At 42.3% G+C, this 13,045-nt stretch overlaps 2 protein-coding genes across 2 annotated transcripts in view; one reads left to right on the forward strand and one right to left on the reverse strand.

Moving 5' to 3' along the window:
• Positions 1–1,803: 1,803 nt before the first annotated feature.
• Positions 1,804–3,221, reverse strand: ZNF830 (zinc finger protein 830). Its single transcript, XM_044676208.1, has one exon. The coding sequence runs from the start codon at positions 3,210–3,212 to the stop codon at positions 2,130–2,132; it is 1,083 nt and encodes a 360-aa protein (XP_044532143.1). The 5' UTR covers positions 3,213–3,221; the 3' UTR covers positions 1,804–2,129.
• Positions 3,222–3,500: 279 nt separating this feature from the next.
• Positions 3,501–13,045, forward strand: part of CCT6B (chaperonin containing TCP1 subunit 6B) — a 140,995-nt gene continuing 131,450 nt past the window's right edge. The window contains exons 1-3 of the mRNA XM_044675570.1: positions 3,501–3,640; positions 7,606–7,669; positions 8,302–8,436. Coding sequence (XP_044531505.1) covers positions 3,504–3,640; positions 7,606–7,669; positions 8,302–8,436 — 336 coding nt within the window. The 5' untranslated portion in view covers positions 3,501–3,503. The remainder of the gene's footprint in view (positions 3,641–7,605; positions 7,670–8,301; positions 8,437–13,045) is intronic.

The raw sequence follows: 13,045 nt of genomic DNA on the forward strand, positions 1-13,045 counted from the left end.
TCCCTATTGTTTTTAGGATAAGACAAATGTCTATTTTTTTAGCTTTTAAGAACCTTTACAACCTTACCTCAATTTTCCCCACCTCACTGCATGTTATTCATTTTCCCATATCTGTGATTAAGTCATCTTGGCTTTCTGTTCCTCAGAGAAGGCTTCATCTCACTGACTTTGCAGTGACTATCATGGATGCCTGAACTATGCAAAACTTCCTCCTTTTATCTCTGCTACACAGAATGCTTTTTTCAGACACAGCTCATGCACCACCTTCTATACCAAACTTCCTAATCCATCTTACTCCCAAATACACACATATGCGTCACTCATTTTTGTGTCCCTGTTAGAATGTAAGCTGAGAGTAGAAATTGTTTTATTCTTTGTATCCCTAATAGCAAGCAGTGTCTGAAACCTAGTAGGTGTTTAATAAGTGCCTATTCATTTTTGTCTCAGAAATATCTACTACATCCATGCTATTTTTTTCCATTCCCATTGCTAGGCCGCCATCCTGACATTTTCCTTTTACTATTTCATGAAGTTCTCTGAAGGTGGGGAGTTAAGTTTCTGGTTTTTGGGTCCTAAGATTTAAGTCTTACATGGCTGAGGGACTGTGTTTGGGCAGCTTCTCCATTTGCTTCGAGCCCATCTTTCTCCCTGTTTCCTTTCTTTCTTTTTTTTTTTTTTTTTAAACCCTTGCCTTCTGTCTTAGAGTCAATACTGTGTATTGGTTTCAAGGCAGAAGAGTGGTAAGGGTAGGCAATGGGGGGTCAAGTGACTTGCCCAGGGTCACACAGCTGAGAAGTGTTTGAGGCCAAATTTGAACCTAGGCCTGGCTCTCAGTCCACTGAGCTACCCAACTTCTCCCCCACTCCCCCAGGTTTCCTTTCATTAGAGATGCTTGAACAGATTTCCTAGGTAGACTGAGGGAGAGAAAGAAATTTGGAACAAAGGGATTTGTTACCAGAGAGGAATCACAAGAGGGTGACTTTCCTTAGGTCTCTTCAGCTATAGGGGTTTCTCTATCTGTCTAAATGAGAGGACAAACCTATTTTTAAGGCTAGACCCTTTCAGTGTGAAATTATGTTTGGTTACAGGGATAGTTTTCACATATGTGATGAGAAGGCAATTCTTACTAGGAGTGGTGGAAGCCCTTCTACAATTCAGGTACATTCATTTCAACCTTGCAAAATCCCAATTGAATTGAGAGGTAATAAATTTAATGCAGAAAGCAACTGCTTCATGACAATTTTTTTTTTCTTTCTAAACCTTTGGTCAGGCCCCTTTCTCTTTATTTCCTTCTAGTACCCCTAGTATAAATGTGATCCTGAAGCCCCTTCTCTTGAATCCTACAGAGGTGGGCTCCAATAGGCCTAATTCTTTGGACTTCTAGTATTTGATGAAATGCTAATTAGAACACTGCTGTATGCCCAATATTGTGCATATACATTGATTATATCCCTATCTCTAAATGGTCATCTTGCAAACCCTTACTAGAGATCAAATAAGGGATAATGAGGATGTGACTGGTGTAAGTACTGTTATTACTACTGGAAAAAAGTACAGGACCTGTTAACAATGGACATAAACTTTTTTTTTTAAACCCTTACCTTCTGTCTTGGAGCCAATAGTGGTAAGAGTAGGTAATGAGGGTCAAGTGACTTGCCATGGTCACACAGCTGGGAAGTGTCTGAGGCCAGATGTGAACCTAGGACCTCCAGTCTCTAGGCCTGGCTCTCAGTCCACTGAGCTACCCAGCTGCCCCCCATAAACTCTTAATGTAAAAAAACACCTGGAGTTGGGAATAAATGAAATGAACTTAGTATTTTATAGTTCTGCAATAGGAACTGGACCCCAGGAATATTAAATTAGAAATATCAGTTGTAAATATATTTAACTTTTTACAACATTTACAATTTGCAACACTCACACAAAATGATTTTGCATTTTAGACCTAGAATATTGAGAGGAAAACACTTGGAATTTTAGTGTCCAGGAAAGTTCTCAAAATAATTGAATGCAAAAATAAAATAAAAAACAATTCATACCATTTCCCCCTAAAGAGTTCTCGTAATCTTTCATTTTGTCCATATGTCAATACCAAAAGAAATGGCACTTGCAATCTTTCTTTCGACATTTTACAACAGAGCTCCCTTCACCCTCCAATCCTGAGAGAGCAGATCTTGCAACTCCCCCTCATCATCACTGCCTAGGTTATTCTCGTCCTCCTTTTTCTGCAATTCCCTCAAAGTCAGTACTTCCTTAAGTTTACTTTTCAAGACGTCCTGCCGGTCCCTGAGTACCTCCACCCGACGATAGCACTCGATCTGTTCATCTATCTCCCCGATCTGCCGGTCCAAACGACCCTCCTCATCCTCCTCAGCTACGATGGCTTCGGAAATAGTGTTGACCTGCCTCATGGCCTTCTGGAACTCGTCCCACTCCTTGTCCATCTGGTCCTTGGGTGCGTCCACTTTGCGCACCTTGGCGTCGATTTCGGGGTCATCGAAGAACCCCTCGGGAAGAGCCTCAGCCGTATTCTCCCGCCTTTCCACCACTTTCTCTTGCACTTCGGGCTTCTGGATCGACCCCGAATGGAAGACAACTGGGGCAGTCGGGGTCTTCTGGTCGAAGAAGTCGGCAGGCAGTCCGCTGGCCGCAGCCTCCTGCGAGGAAGGGGGAAGGGCGGGAGGTTGGGGTTCGCTAGCCTCTCCCTTTTTCTCCTCCTCCTCTTCCTCCTCCTCGTCGTCGTCTCCGTAGTCTGGGAGCAAACTGAGCCCCGATGTTTTTCGGGGGGCCTCCTTGGGCGCCTCCTTCGCGCCCGAGTCAAAGAAGTCGGCTGGCAGCCCAGAGGCGGCAGGCGCTGAGGCCTGGGGGTCGCCGCCCCGCGCTCTCTTCGCCTCTGGGTCCCACGACGGCTCGGGGCCGGTTCTTTTGGCCGGCGGAGGGTGCGCGGGCCCCGGGGCAGGCTCCTTGGGACCCTTCAGCTGCGCCACCTTCTCCTTATGCTGTTTTCCCAGGACGTGGGTGGGCCACAGCAACTCACTCTTCACCGCGACGCCGCACAGCGAGCAGCTCAGCTGACCCAAGCGGTTGTATTTGGCGAAGGGGGACTCCACTCTCTTTCGGCTGGCGCTCAGCCGCTGCTTCTCGGACTTCATGAGCCGTCGCAGCTCATCCTGCTTCACGGTCCGCTTCCCAGCCGAAGCGGGCGACGCCATCTTGGCGGCCACAATCGGCGGAGACAGCCGCGTTTCCGCCTCTCGGCTGCGTTTCCACAACATCCGCACACGTCATTTCCGAATGCCGTCGCGGCACGCCGGCTCGCGGATTGGCCAGAGGTCCAACCAATGAGAAAAGGGGCGGGCTGTTTCTCGCAGCGGCCGCTGTCAAGGGTGGGCGTTGGTCCCTGCGGTCTTCTGTGGATTTCATCTCTCTATTTTTTCCTCCCCCTCCTTCTCCTCCTCCTCCTCCTTCTTCTTTTTTGTCTTTGTTTTTAGAGGAACCCAGAGATGGCGGCGGTGAAGGCTCTCAACCCCAGGGCGGAGGTGGCGCGAGCTCAAGCCGCGCTGTCAGTCAATATCTGTGCGGCCCGAGGGCTACAGGACGTGTTGAGGACCAACCTGGGGCCCAAGGGCACCATGAAAATGTGAGGGGAGGAGGAGCAGGTGGCTCGCGTCCTGGGGACCGTTATAGAGCGTTGGCGGCGAGGTTCTCGGCGGGCTCTGATTCAATCCCAGCCTCGGTGGGCAGGGGCGGGTCGAGACTTAATTTGGGATAGATAGACACTGTCTCTCCCTTCCCTGTCCCCCCCTTCACTCCCCGTCTTAAAACAAGCAAACGACAGCAAACCCTCATCTTTTCTTTTAGACCCGGTATCGATTCTAAGGTAGTAGGGGCTAGGCAATGAGGGTTAAATGACTTGCCCAGCGTCACCCAGCTAGGAAGCGTCTGCATTTGAACCCAGGACCTCCTGTCTCCAAACCTGGCTCTCTGTCTTTTGACCCACCTAGTTACCCTGTTAAATAGCCCCATTTTATTATCTCCTTTGTTATTGGTGGGAAAGAGCAGTAGATCTGGATTGGGAGGACTTGGGTTCAATATCGCTTTTGCCAATTACCTTCTGTATGACCATGGGCTCCCAAATTTTCTGGGCCTTAGGTTCTTTGTCTGGCAAATGAGGGGTTTATTAGATAACCTATAAGGTCCCTACCAACTATAGGCTTCTATGGAAGGAGAGAAAGGAACAAGCACTTTTTAAGCACCTACTGTTGGTCCGCAACAATAGGTGCTATTTATACCTATTTTACAATCGAGGCAGACAGGTTAAATAACTTGCCCAGGGTCACAGTCTAAAAAAGGATTTGAACTTAGGTATTCCAGACTTCAGGCTCAGTGCTCTATCTGTTACACCCCCTAACTTGCTTCCATTCTGGTGAAAGAAATAAAACCCTCCATAAATCTCTAATTTTTTGTATAATGGCCACAGTTTTGAAATGCCTTCCTCATGCAGGATTCTGTCGTGTTTATTTCCTAAATGGCTAGCAGGTCTAGCCCTTGAAGCAAATGAACTTCCTTTTCATGATCCAGGTCTGAGAAGAGTAAGTTTAAGGCCATGGAAAAATGAAAAGCTACTTTTAATCCTGAGAGCATAGAATTAGAGCTGGAAGGGAGCTTATAAATCATTTAGTGCTGACAACTAATTTCCCTGATGAGGAAATGGGATCAAGGTTAAATGACTTACTTGCCCAAGGTCACACCATATGGCAGAGCCTACTGGATTTGAACTGAATTAAAAAATAACTAGCATTTATATAATACATGAAAGTGCTTTACAAATATCTCATTTGAAGCTCACAACAACTCTGGGAGGTTGGTGCTGTTATGTTACAGATGAGGAAACTGAGGCAGATAGGTTAAGTGACTTATCCAGGGTCACACAGTAAGTGTTTGAGGCTGGCTAAGATTTTACAGGTTCTAAGATCTCTGCTTTATCCACTGTGCTACCATTCCACTATTCTAGTCAAGTAGTGTTTAAAAGTAGAGGTCTTAAAGAGGTAGAGACTGGATTTGTAATTTCATGGATATAAAGAACCCCCTGAATAAGGAAACTCCTTTTCTCTTTGTAGGTTGGCACTTTATCTTTAATTAATTAAAATAACCCCTTAACTTAGCTCCTCCACTCTCTGACTTTAAATTATTGAGAAGGTGGGGACAGCTAGGTGGCTTTTTAAAGAAAAAAAATTTTAAGTTGGTCACCTAGACCACTGAGAGGCACAGTCACATGCCCTGGGAAGGTAATCTTTTTTTTTTTTAAATCCTTACCTTCCATCTTAGAATCAATATTGTGTATTGGCTCCAAGGCAGAAGAGTGATAAGGGCTAGGCAATAGAGTTTAAGTGTCTTGCCCAGGGTCACCCAACTAGGAAGAGTCTGAGGTCAGATTTGAACCCAGGACCTCCCATCTCCAGGCCTGGCTCTCTATCCACTTAGCTATCTTGCTGCCTATAATATAAACCTTTAAGAGTAAAAAAACAACAGGGAATGTGGAAGAGTGGAAAGGGTTTTGAAGTGATTTGAAAAAAGTGATTTGAAGTCAGGGCCTGGTATGGAATCTCAGCTCTTACCATGAATAGGATTTTAGATTTGCAAACTGGAAGGAACCTTAGAGGCTATCCAGCCCAGGCCTCTAATGTTTCAGATGTAGAAAGTCAGGTACAAAAAGATTGTGACTAGCTCTTAAGTACCTGAAGTGTGATGAGTCCAGTGTTCCTTTCATTCCACCACACTGCCTTTCACTAGTGTTTTGACCCTCAACAAGTCATTTAGGGCTTTAGTTTCTTTATCTAAGAAATGTGGGGTTGGATGAGAGAAGCAGCAAGCATGTAGTAATGGGTAGGATCTGGAGTCAGGAAATCTGTATTGAAATGCTGCCTCAGACTTTTTAATAGCTGCTTAATCTCTCAGTAGTTTCTATATCTGGAAACTGAGAGTGGATTCTAAGCTCTTTTCTATCTCTAAATCTATGATCTTATAATTCTTCAGCTTCACATAATAGCTAATGGTATACTTTCCATGTGACTGGGACAGGAACAATAGACCTAGCTGGGGTGCCTGGTAGAAATCGACATGACAGGATGTCAAACATTTCCTTCTTCTAAGCAGGTAGAGGGGTGGCTGAACATATTCCCACACTTTCAATGGGGGTCTTTCTGACTTTCAGCAGCATAAAGGATTCTGAGGGCCAGAAAATGAAGTGAGCTGTGAACTACCCTAAAATATTCTTTTTTTTGCTTTTAATTCAGTTTTATTTTCATATCTGCATTTTCTCCACTGCCTGTCCTTTCATTGAGAGTGAAATAAAAACATGTCACAAACATGGATAGTCATAAAAATAAATTCCTGAGTTGGCCATGTCCAAAAAAAGGTCTAAATCTTTATATCACCTTTCTCTTTGGAGGTGGGTAGCATGTTTTATCATGAATTCTCTGGAATTGTGGTAGGTTATTGTACTGATCAGAATTGCTAAGTCAAAGTTGTTTGTCTCTGCAATACTGTTATATCAGTTTTCATAATGAAATAAATAATGATAAAGATTTAGATCAGAACAAGATTTGTTTTTTGGAAATCCTTCTTGCCCAAGGGCAAAGGATCTGAATGGATGGATAAATTGGGGAGTGTTAGAAAAGGGAGAAGGTAAAGATCATATATTTATGCTGAAAAAAGACCTTAGAAGTTATTCTAGTCCAACTCTTTCATTTTGCAGATAAGTAAATTAAGGCTTAGAGAGGTTACTTGACATATCCAAAGTCACAAAGTTAGTAAAGTAACAGAGTGAACCTGGGCCTTTGACCTGGGCCTCCTGGCTTCATATCCTGTTTTCTTTCTAACATACTAAACTTTTTGGAAGACAAGGGCAGATGCAGAGAGGGAGAAGAATGGAGGCATCTGGGTAGCTCAGTGATTGAGAGCCAGGCCTAGAGATGGGAGGTCCTAGGTTCAAATCTGGCCTCAGACACTTCCCAGCCATGTGACCCTGGGCAAGTCACTTAACCCCCATTGCCTAGCCCTTACCTAAGCTCTTCTGCCTTGGAGCCAATACACAGTAATGATTCCAAGATGGAAGGTAAGGGTTTAAAAAAAAAGGGAGAAGAACACTGAGGAAGGAAAGAAATATTGAGAGTGCTGAAATAAAGGGAAGCTTGGTTGGTTTATAGATGAATCCCTTTGATTTAGTCAGTTTAAGTCTTCAATCATCCTTTTTATTTTTTTTTTACATTTAATTTTATTTTTTAGAAAAGTTAACATGGTTACATGATTCATGCTCTTACTTTCCCCCCAACTATCCTTTTTAATTCTTAAGAAGCTCCAATTTTGAGTGAGATGGCCCTAGCAGCTCACCCAAGAGGAAAACTGTTTTCTGGACTGTAGTGGTGGTGGTCAGAGTAACAAGATTATTTGAAACAATTGGAAGTTTCCATATCTACTTTTGAGGATAGTAGGGGATCCAGCTCTTTGTTTTGTTTAGGTTGGTGGGTGGCAAATGACAGATGAGTAGTGGCAAACATTATCTTACCATATATATTTATTAATAACATATTGTTCTTTGACCAGGCTTGTTTCTGGTGCAGGAGACATTAAGCTTACCAAAGATGGCAATGTTCTGCTCCATGAAATGGTGAGCTGTCCATGCTTGCTTTCCCCATAGTATTTATAAGTGGACATTAATTAAGAACAAGGGGAATGCTAATCGAGAATTTAAAAAAATCCAGATAAGCAGTTTAATACTGTAGGGTTAAGATAAATTAGGTTAAATTGCACTTGTCAGCAGCTTTTAAAATTTTATATGTATCATGAAAAATGGCTGAGGAATCCCTTTAAAGTTAAAGTCATTTTTAAAATGCACTATATCTTATTCTATATGATCAGGGAACAATCAGTCACCCTTTGCAATTTCAGTAAATGTATTCATCTTTGAGATGGAAAGATTTAATCTTATCTTGAAAGTGTCATGTCAACATAATACATACCAAAGCAATTGTTTTATTGTACATTTTTCTGCAGTCTTGAACTCTGAGATGGTGAACCAGCCAATTAACTTCTTTGTTTGGCTTGTTTTAGAATAGTTTAGCCCATCGAGTAGAGACTAGACAAGAAGAGTTTGTAAATTTGGGAAATGAAGCTTAATTTCATCCCTGTGTTTGTTAGCTGAATATAGCACTGATGCCTCAATTAGCCTATTCATTGCTTTGCTTTTCCTTTTACTCATCACATTTCATTTTAAAGAAATCTCTTATGGTTCCTGTGTAGCAAATTCAGCACCCAACAGCTTCTTTGATAGCAAAGGTAGCAACGGCCCAGGATGACATCACTGGTGATGGTACTACTTCAAATGTTCTGATTATTGGAGAGCTTCTGAAACAGGCAGATCTCTACATTTCAGAGGTATTTATTTTTTATTCTAAAAGGAAAATAACATGTGTTAAGTCAAATGAATTAAGCTTAAAGAATAACCTTATACGTTGTGTAATTATGTGTTTTCTGAGCTTTGATTTACCCGTTTCTTTGAAAGACTTGTTTGTGAGTAAACTGTATGTCCATGTATATTTATTGACTCAGATCACAAATAAAAGAAAAAAAACTAGTGCAAAAATTGAGTGATCTTTTATTGAGAAGAACTTTTTGTAACCATAAATTTACAATATGGCCTTGGCTTATTTCTGACTTTCTCTTCTACCCTTATTAACTCTCTTGAACTTAAACATACCATACATAGTGCCATTTCTATCCCTTTTTATCATGTTTTCTCCCACCTAAAATGTCCTTATCTTTACTTTTCAACTATCTACATCCAACCGATCCCTGGCTTAAGTCACATTTTCTAACTCTATCATACTTGCCATAACCTTTTCTTCTGTGTAGCTTCTAAAACATTTAATATCTATACTGACATCCCTCATCATATACCGTCTTGTGTCATCTTTTATATCACAGCCTTGTATTGCTATTTAACTTCAAATACAGTTTTGTCTTCTTTTCCCAACCACATAGTAAGATCCTTTAAATAAGACATCTTCAATCCAGTCCCATAGCTCTCCATCTTGTTCGATAGAATGCCATGAGAGACTTTGCCGTGGTAAACCACAAATATACTATGTTTAAGTATTTCCCTGATGCACCATTTTCATAAGCTTGTCAAAGAAGAGAATGATGTTAGCTTGATATGATTTTTTTCTTAGTGGAGCCATGGTTGTTCCTAGTGAGCACTGTTGTTCTTTCTGAATGCTTACACACCATTCATCAGTAATTTGTTCTTTAATTTAGCTGGTGTAATTACAGAGTGATTTCTGTAGTTTATGGAATATACCATTTTGAAATTGGAGACTGCTTCAGTTATTTACTTGGCTTCTAGTCTTCACTGTTTCTCAAAATTCACTGATAATTTTCAGTAATAACCTTTACAAGTTCTTTTTAATAAAAGGATAAAAATTTTGGGTCAGAACACAAACTCATTTAGAGCACCTTGCTATTCTTTCACTAGTTCTTTGGGTTTCAGTTCCTTCTTAACTATTTTTATTTTGCCTTTTACAAACTAAAGATAATTTTCTTTGATAGAGAAGGTTCAGGATGGGAGCAGAGTAGGAGTTTGAGTAGTTATGTTCTCTTTCTGTTTGCTAACATTATTATAACCTCCTCCTGCTCAAGCACAAGACCTAACCTTTCCTTATTCTTCTTATCCTAAATATAGCTTAAAAAATTCTTTGTACTGATGAAGAATGTCAGCCACCTCTTGCCAAAGAGGTGATGGATTAAATATATAGAATGACACTTAAGTTTTGGGATATTGTCAATATAAGAACTTCTTTCACTTGCCTATATATTTGTTGTGAGTTCCCTCCCCTCTTTTTGGGGGATGTGGAGAGGAAATAGAAGCAAGAGAAAATAAATGCTTGTTAATTGGAAAGATTTAATTAAAAAAGTCCTTGGTACTGTCTTTAGTATTCTCTTCAAATTTTATTTCATTTCACTCCAGACTTCATTCTTTCTAAAATTCCTATAGATCCATGTTACTCTTTTTCTATTCTTCCTTGGTTATATGCCTTGTTGTCTGTGTTGTAGCGTTATTTTCTTTTGTGAATTAGGTGCTTTCTCCACTGTTTTTTCTATGCCGTCCATGATCTCTATAATATATAGGGAATCCCTCCTCCTCCAGGTTTGGTTTCATCAGTCAAATACATTTTTCCTAGTCATCATGGGATGTATTCTATCCCCAGTCAAACGTTCATTGTTTCTAGTAGATCTGGAAAATCAAATACCAAACTTTGACACAATCTACATAGCAAGCTATACACTTCCTATCCTGCAAATGGAAGAAGAAATGAAAATTAACTGATGTCTCTTGGTTCTTCACTTTCCTGCCCAGAGGACTTTATCATTCCCAGATATATAGTTTCAAAATTTCTTTTGAGGACATCATATGTTCTCACATGAGTCACTATAACTAAATGATGGTTGGTGGATTTGTTAATTATCACCAGAATCTCCTTCAGGCACTATATATGTGCTCTAGGTTTAGGGGCCTGGGGTCTCCTCATACAGCTGATGCTGTAGAAATGGAACTGCCTCACTTCGTGGGGAGATTCACATGTGCACTAAAGCCAAGCAAAGAGATACATCACCAGTGAGTTCCCAGAAATACCTGCACTCTGATTCCCCAAATAACTATTTCTTTTGGCTTTAGACAGACAAAGACAGTGGTAGCCCTTGCTTTCCATTTTCCACAGAGAACATGGATGGAACCATTCCTCCTGTGAGCTTGATCAGCAGTGGAGACTTTTGGGGGAGATATAGATAATCATAAGAAGAAAAAGGAGTCCACATATCCCAGTTACTATGAATTTCCACCTGTGAGAGGAAGTTGGGTTCTTTTCTTTTCATGTCCTCATTCAGGCTTCTTTAAAACCATATTCTAGGGGACAGTGGGGTGAGTTAGTAGATTGAGAGCCAGGCCCAGAAATGGGAGGTTCTGGGTTTAAATCTGGCCTTAGATTATTTCCTAGCTGTGTTACCTTAAGACCCTAAGGAAGTCTCTTAACACCTGTTGCTTAGACCTTACTGCTTCTCTGCTTTGGGACCCAATACACAGGATTGATTCTAAAACAGAAGGTAAGGGTTTACAAAAACAAAACAAAACTACAAACCCTCCCCTTCTTTTCTGCCAGGTAGAGTATGGTGGCTCACTATCACCAGCTTTCCACTATAAATGATTTCTTGGTTAAATATACTTCAAGCCAATCTGACCCTTAAAGTAGAATTGTTAGAAGTTATTTCCTATGCTAATCAGCTTTGTAAAACCAGTGTCTTCAGCAGTACTCGGTATAGCCTGGTTGTGAGGCTTCTGATAGTGTCCTTTCTCTTAGATGTGATCGTTTGTTTTTTTTTTTTTTTTTTTTTTTTTTTTTTGTTGTTGTTGTTGTTTTTAAACCCTTCTTTACTGTCTTATTAACAAAAGAAGCACAGAGATTAGGCCAACAGGGTTAAGTGACTTGCCCAGGAAGTGTCTGGGCCAAATTTGAACTCAGGTCTTCCAGACACTAGGCCTGGCTCTCTATCCACTGAGCCAGCTGGCTGCTCCTATCTCTTAGATGTATGCCCTCCTTCTGTCCCCCAAACCAGCTCTTGGAGTTGGTCTTTCTGATTCCCTTTAGTGGAAGTGTCTGGGCAGAGATCACAAATGTCTTTAATTCCCTTATCCCTCCATGGTACAAGGTAGTGCCATGCTAATGCCTTTGGGTGTTCTACAATCTGTCTCGCACCCAGTATTCCTTCACACCCTCTTTGAAGGGCACAGATCATTCTTGTTCTGTATTTCCTGGGATTCCTGTGGGATACGTTGAATTCTGACACTAAACGTGATAGAGGTAATTTCTATCCCTTGGGAAGATGTGCCTCATGCCCTCAGGCTCCCCTCCTTTATCTATGGGTGGCCAAGCCCCTAGGAGATGTGTTGGGCTTGATGAGATTTCTTAAGGTGAGAAAGGGAACTTTACTCTCTTTTGTCCCCCAGGCACATTCTGAGCTCTCTAGCCCTTCCGCCTCATGGAGGCCTTCCTCAGTGCTGAACAGTCGGCAGTTGTCTAGTCTTGGCACACACAAGGGAAAGGCACGGACAGATGCCCTCTGGAGAATAGCAAAGTCCCCTAAGGGACGCGGAGCCATTCTCAGCAGATTCCACCAAGGGGAGAGCTCAGGCCTGCTGCGCATGGAAAACAGAAGTCCAGAGGGAGGGCAGGCTGTGATCATTTGCCCATTGGGCCCACCTCGCACCTGGTGGTAGGTGAGGAGTCATTGAATCCTTGGCTTCTGCTCTAGCACTACCTTTGCCACAGGACTGTAGAGGAAGAACCAAGGCTGGCCTGAAGAGTGCCCCATCTTCTTGTTTTACCAATAAGGAAACTGAGGCCCAACGAAGCGAAGCGACTTAGCTGAGGTCACACGGGTAGCAAGGAGTGGAGTAGAGGCTCAGGCCCAACGTCTGTGCATCGGCCCAGGCCTCTCCCCCCATCCGCTGGCTTGGAAGCCCTTCGGGATTCACTGAGGAAGCTGCTGGTCATGCCAACAAGTCAAGGTTTAGGCTCAGTCAGGATTCTCATTGTGTGTTCTGATAGGCAAAACTAACTGGCAGAGACCTCCTGGTAGGTGACACCTTTGTTGTCATTTAGTCTTCAGTTGCGTCCATTCTTTGTGATCCTGTCGACCGTAACCAGCCAAAGAGAGCAGCGTGGTTTGGCATTTCCTTCTCCAGTGGATTCAGGCAAACAGAGGTTAAGTGACTTGCCCAGGGTTGCACAGCTGGTCAGTGTCTAAGGTCGGATTTGAACTCAGGTCTTCCTGATTCTAGGCTCAGTGCTGGATCTCCTGCACCACTAGCAGAGCCTCCATGCCTTCTTGGTCTTGCTTCCCCATGTGTCCAATGGAGTCAGTATTGGATATTGTGTCTAATTGGAATTCAGCTGCTTTGTGTTGTTTGCACGTTATGTTACTGTGTCGTGCA

The sequence above is a fragment of the Gracilinanus agilis genome, chromosome 4, assembly GCF_016433145.1.
Source record: "Gracilinanus agilis isolate LMUSP501 chromosome 4, AgileGrace, whole genome shotgun sequence".
NCBI classification, from domain to species: domain Eukaryota; kingdom Metazoa; phylum Chordata; class Mammalia; order Didelphimorphia; family Didelphidae; genus Gracilinanus; species Gracilinanus agilis.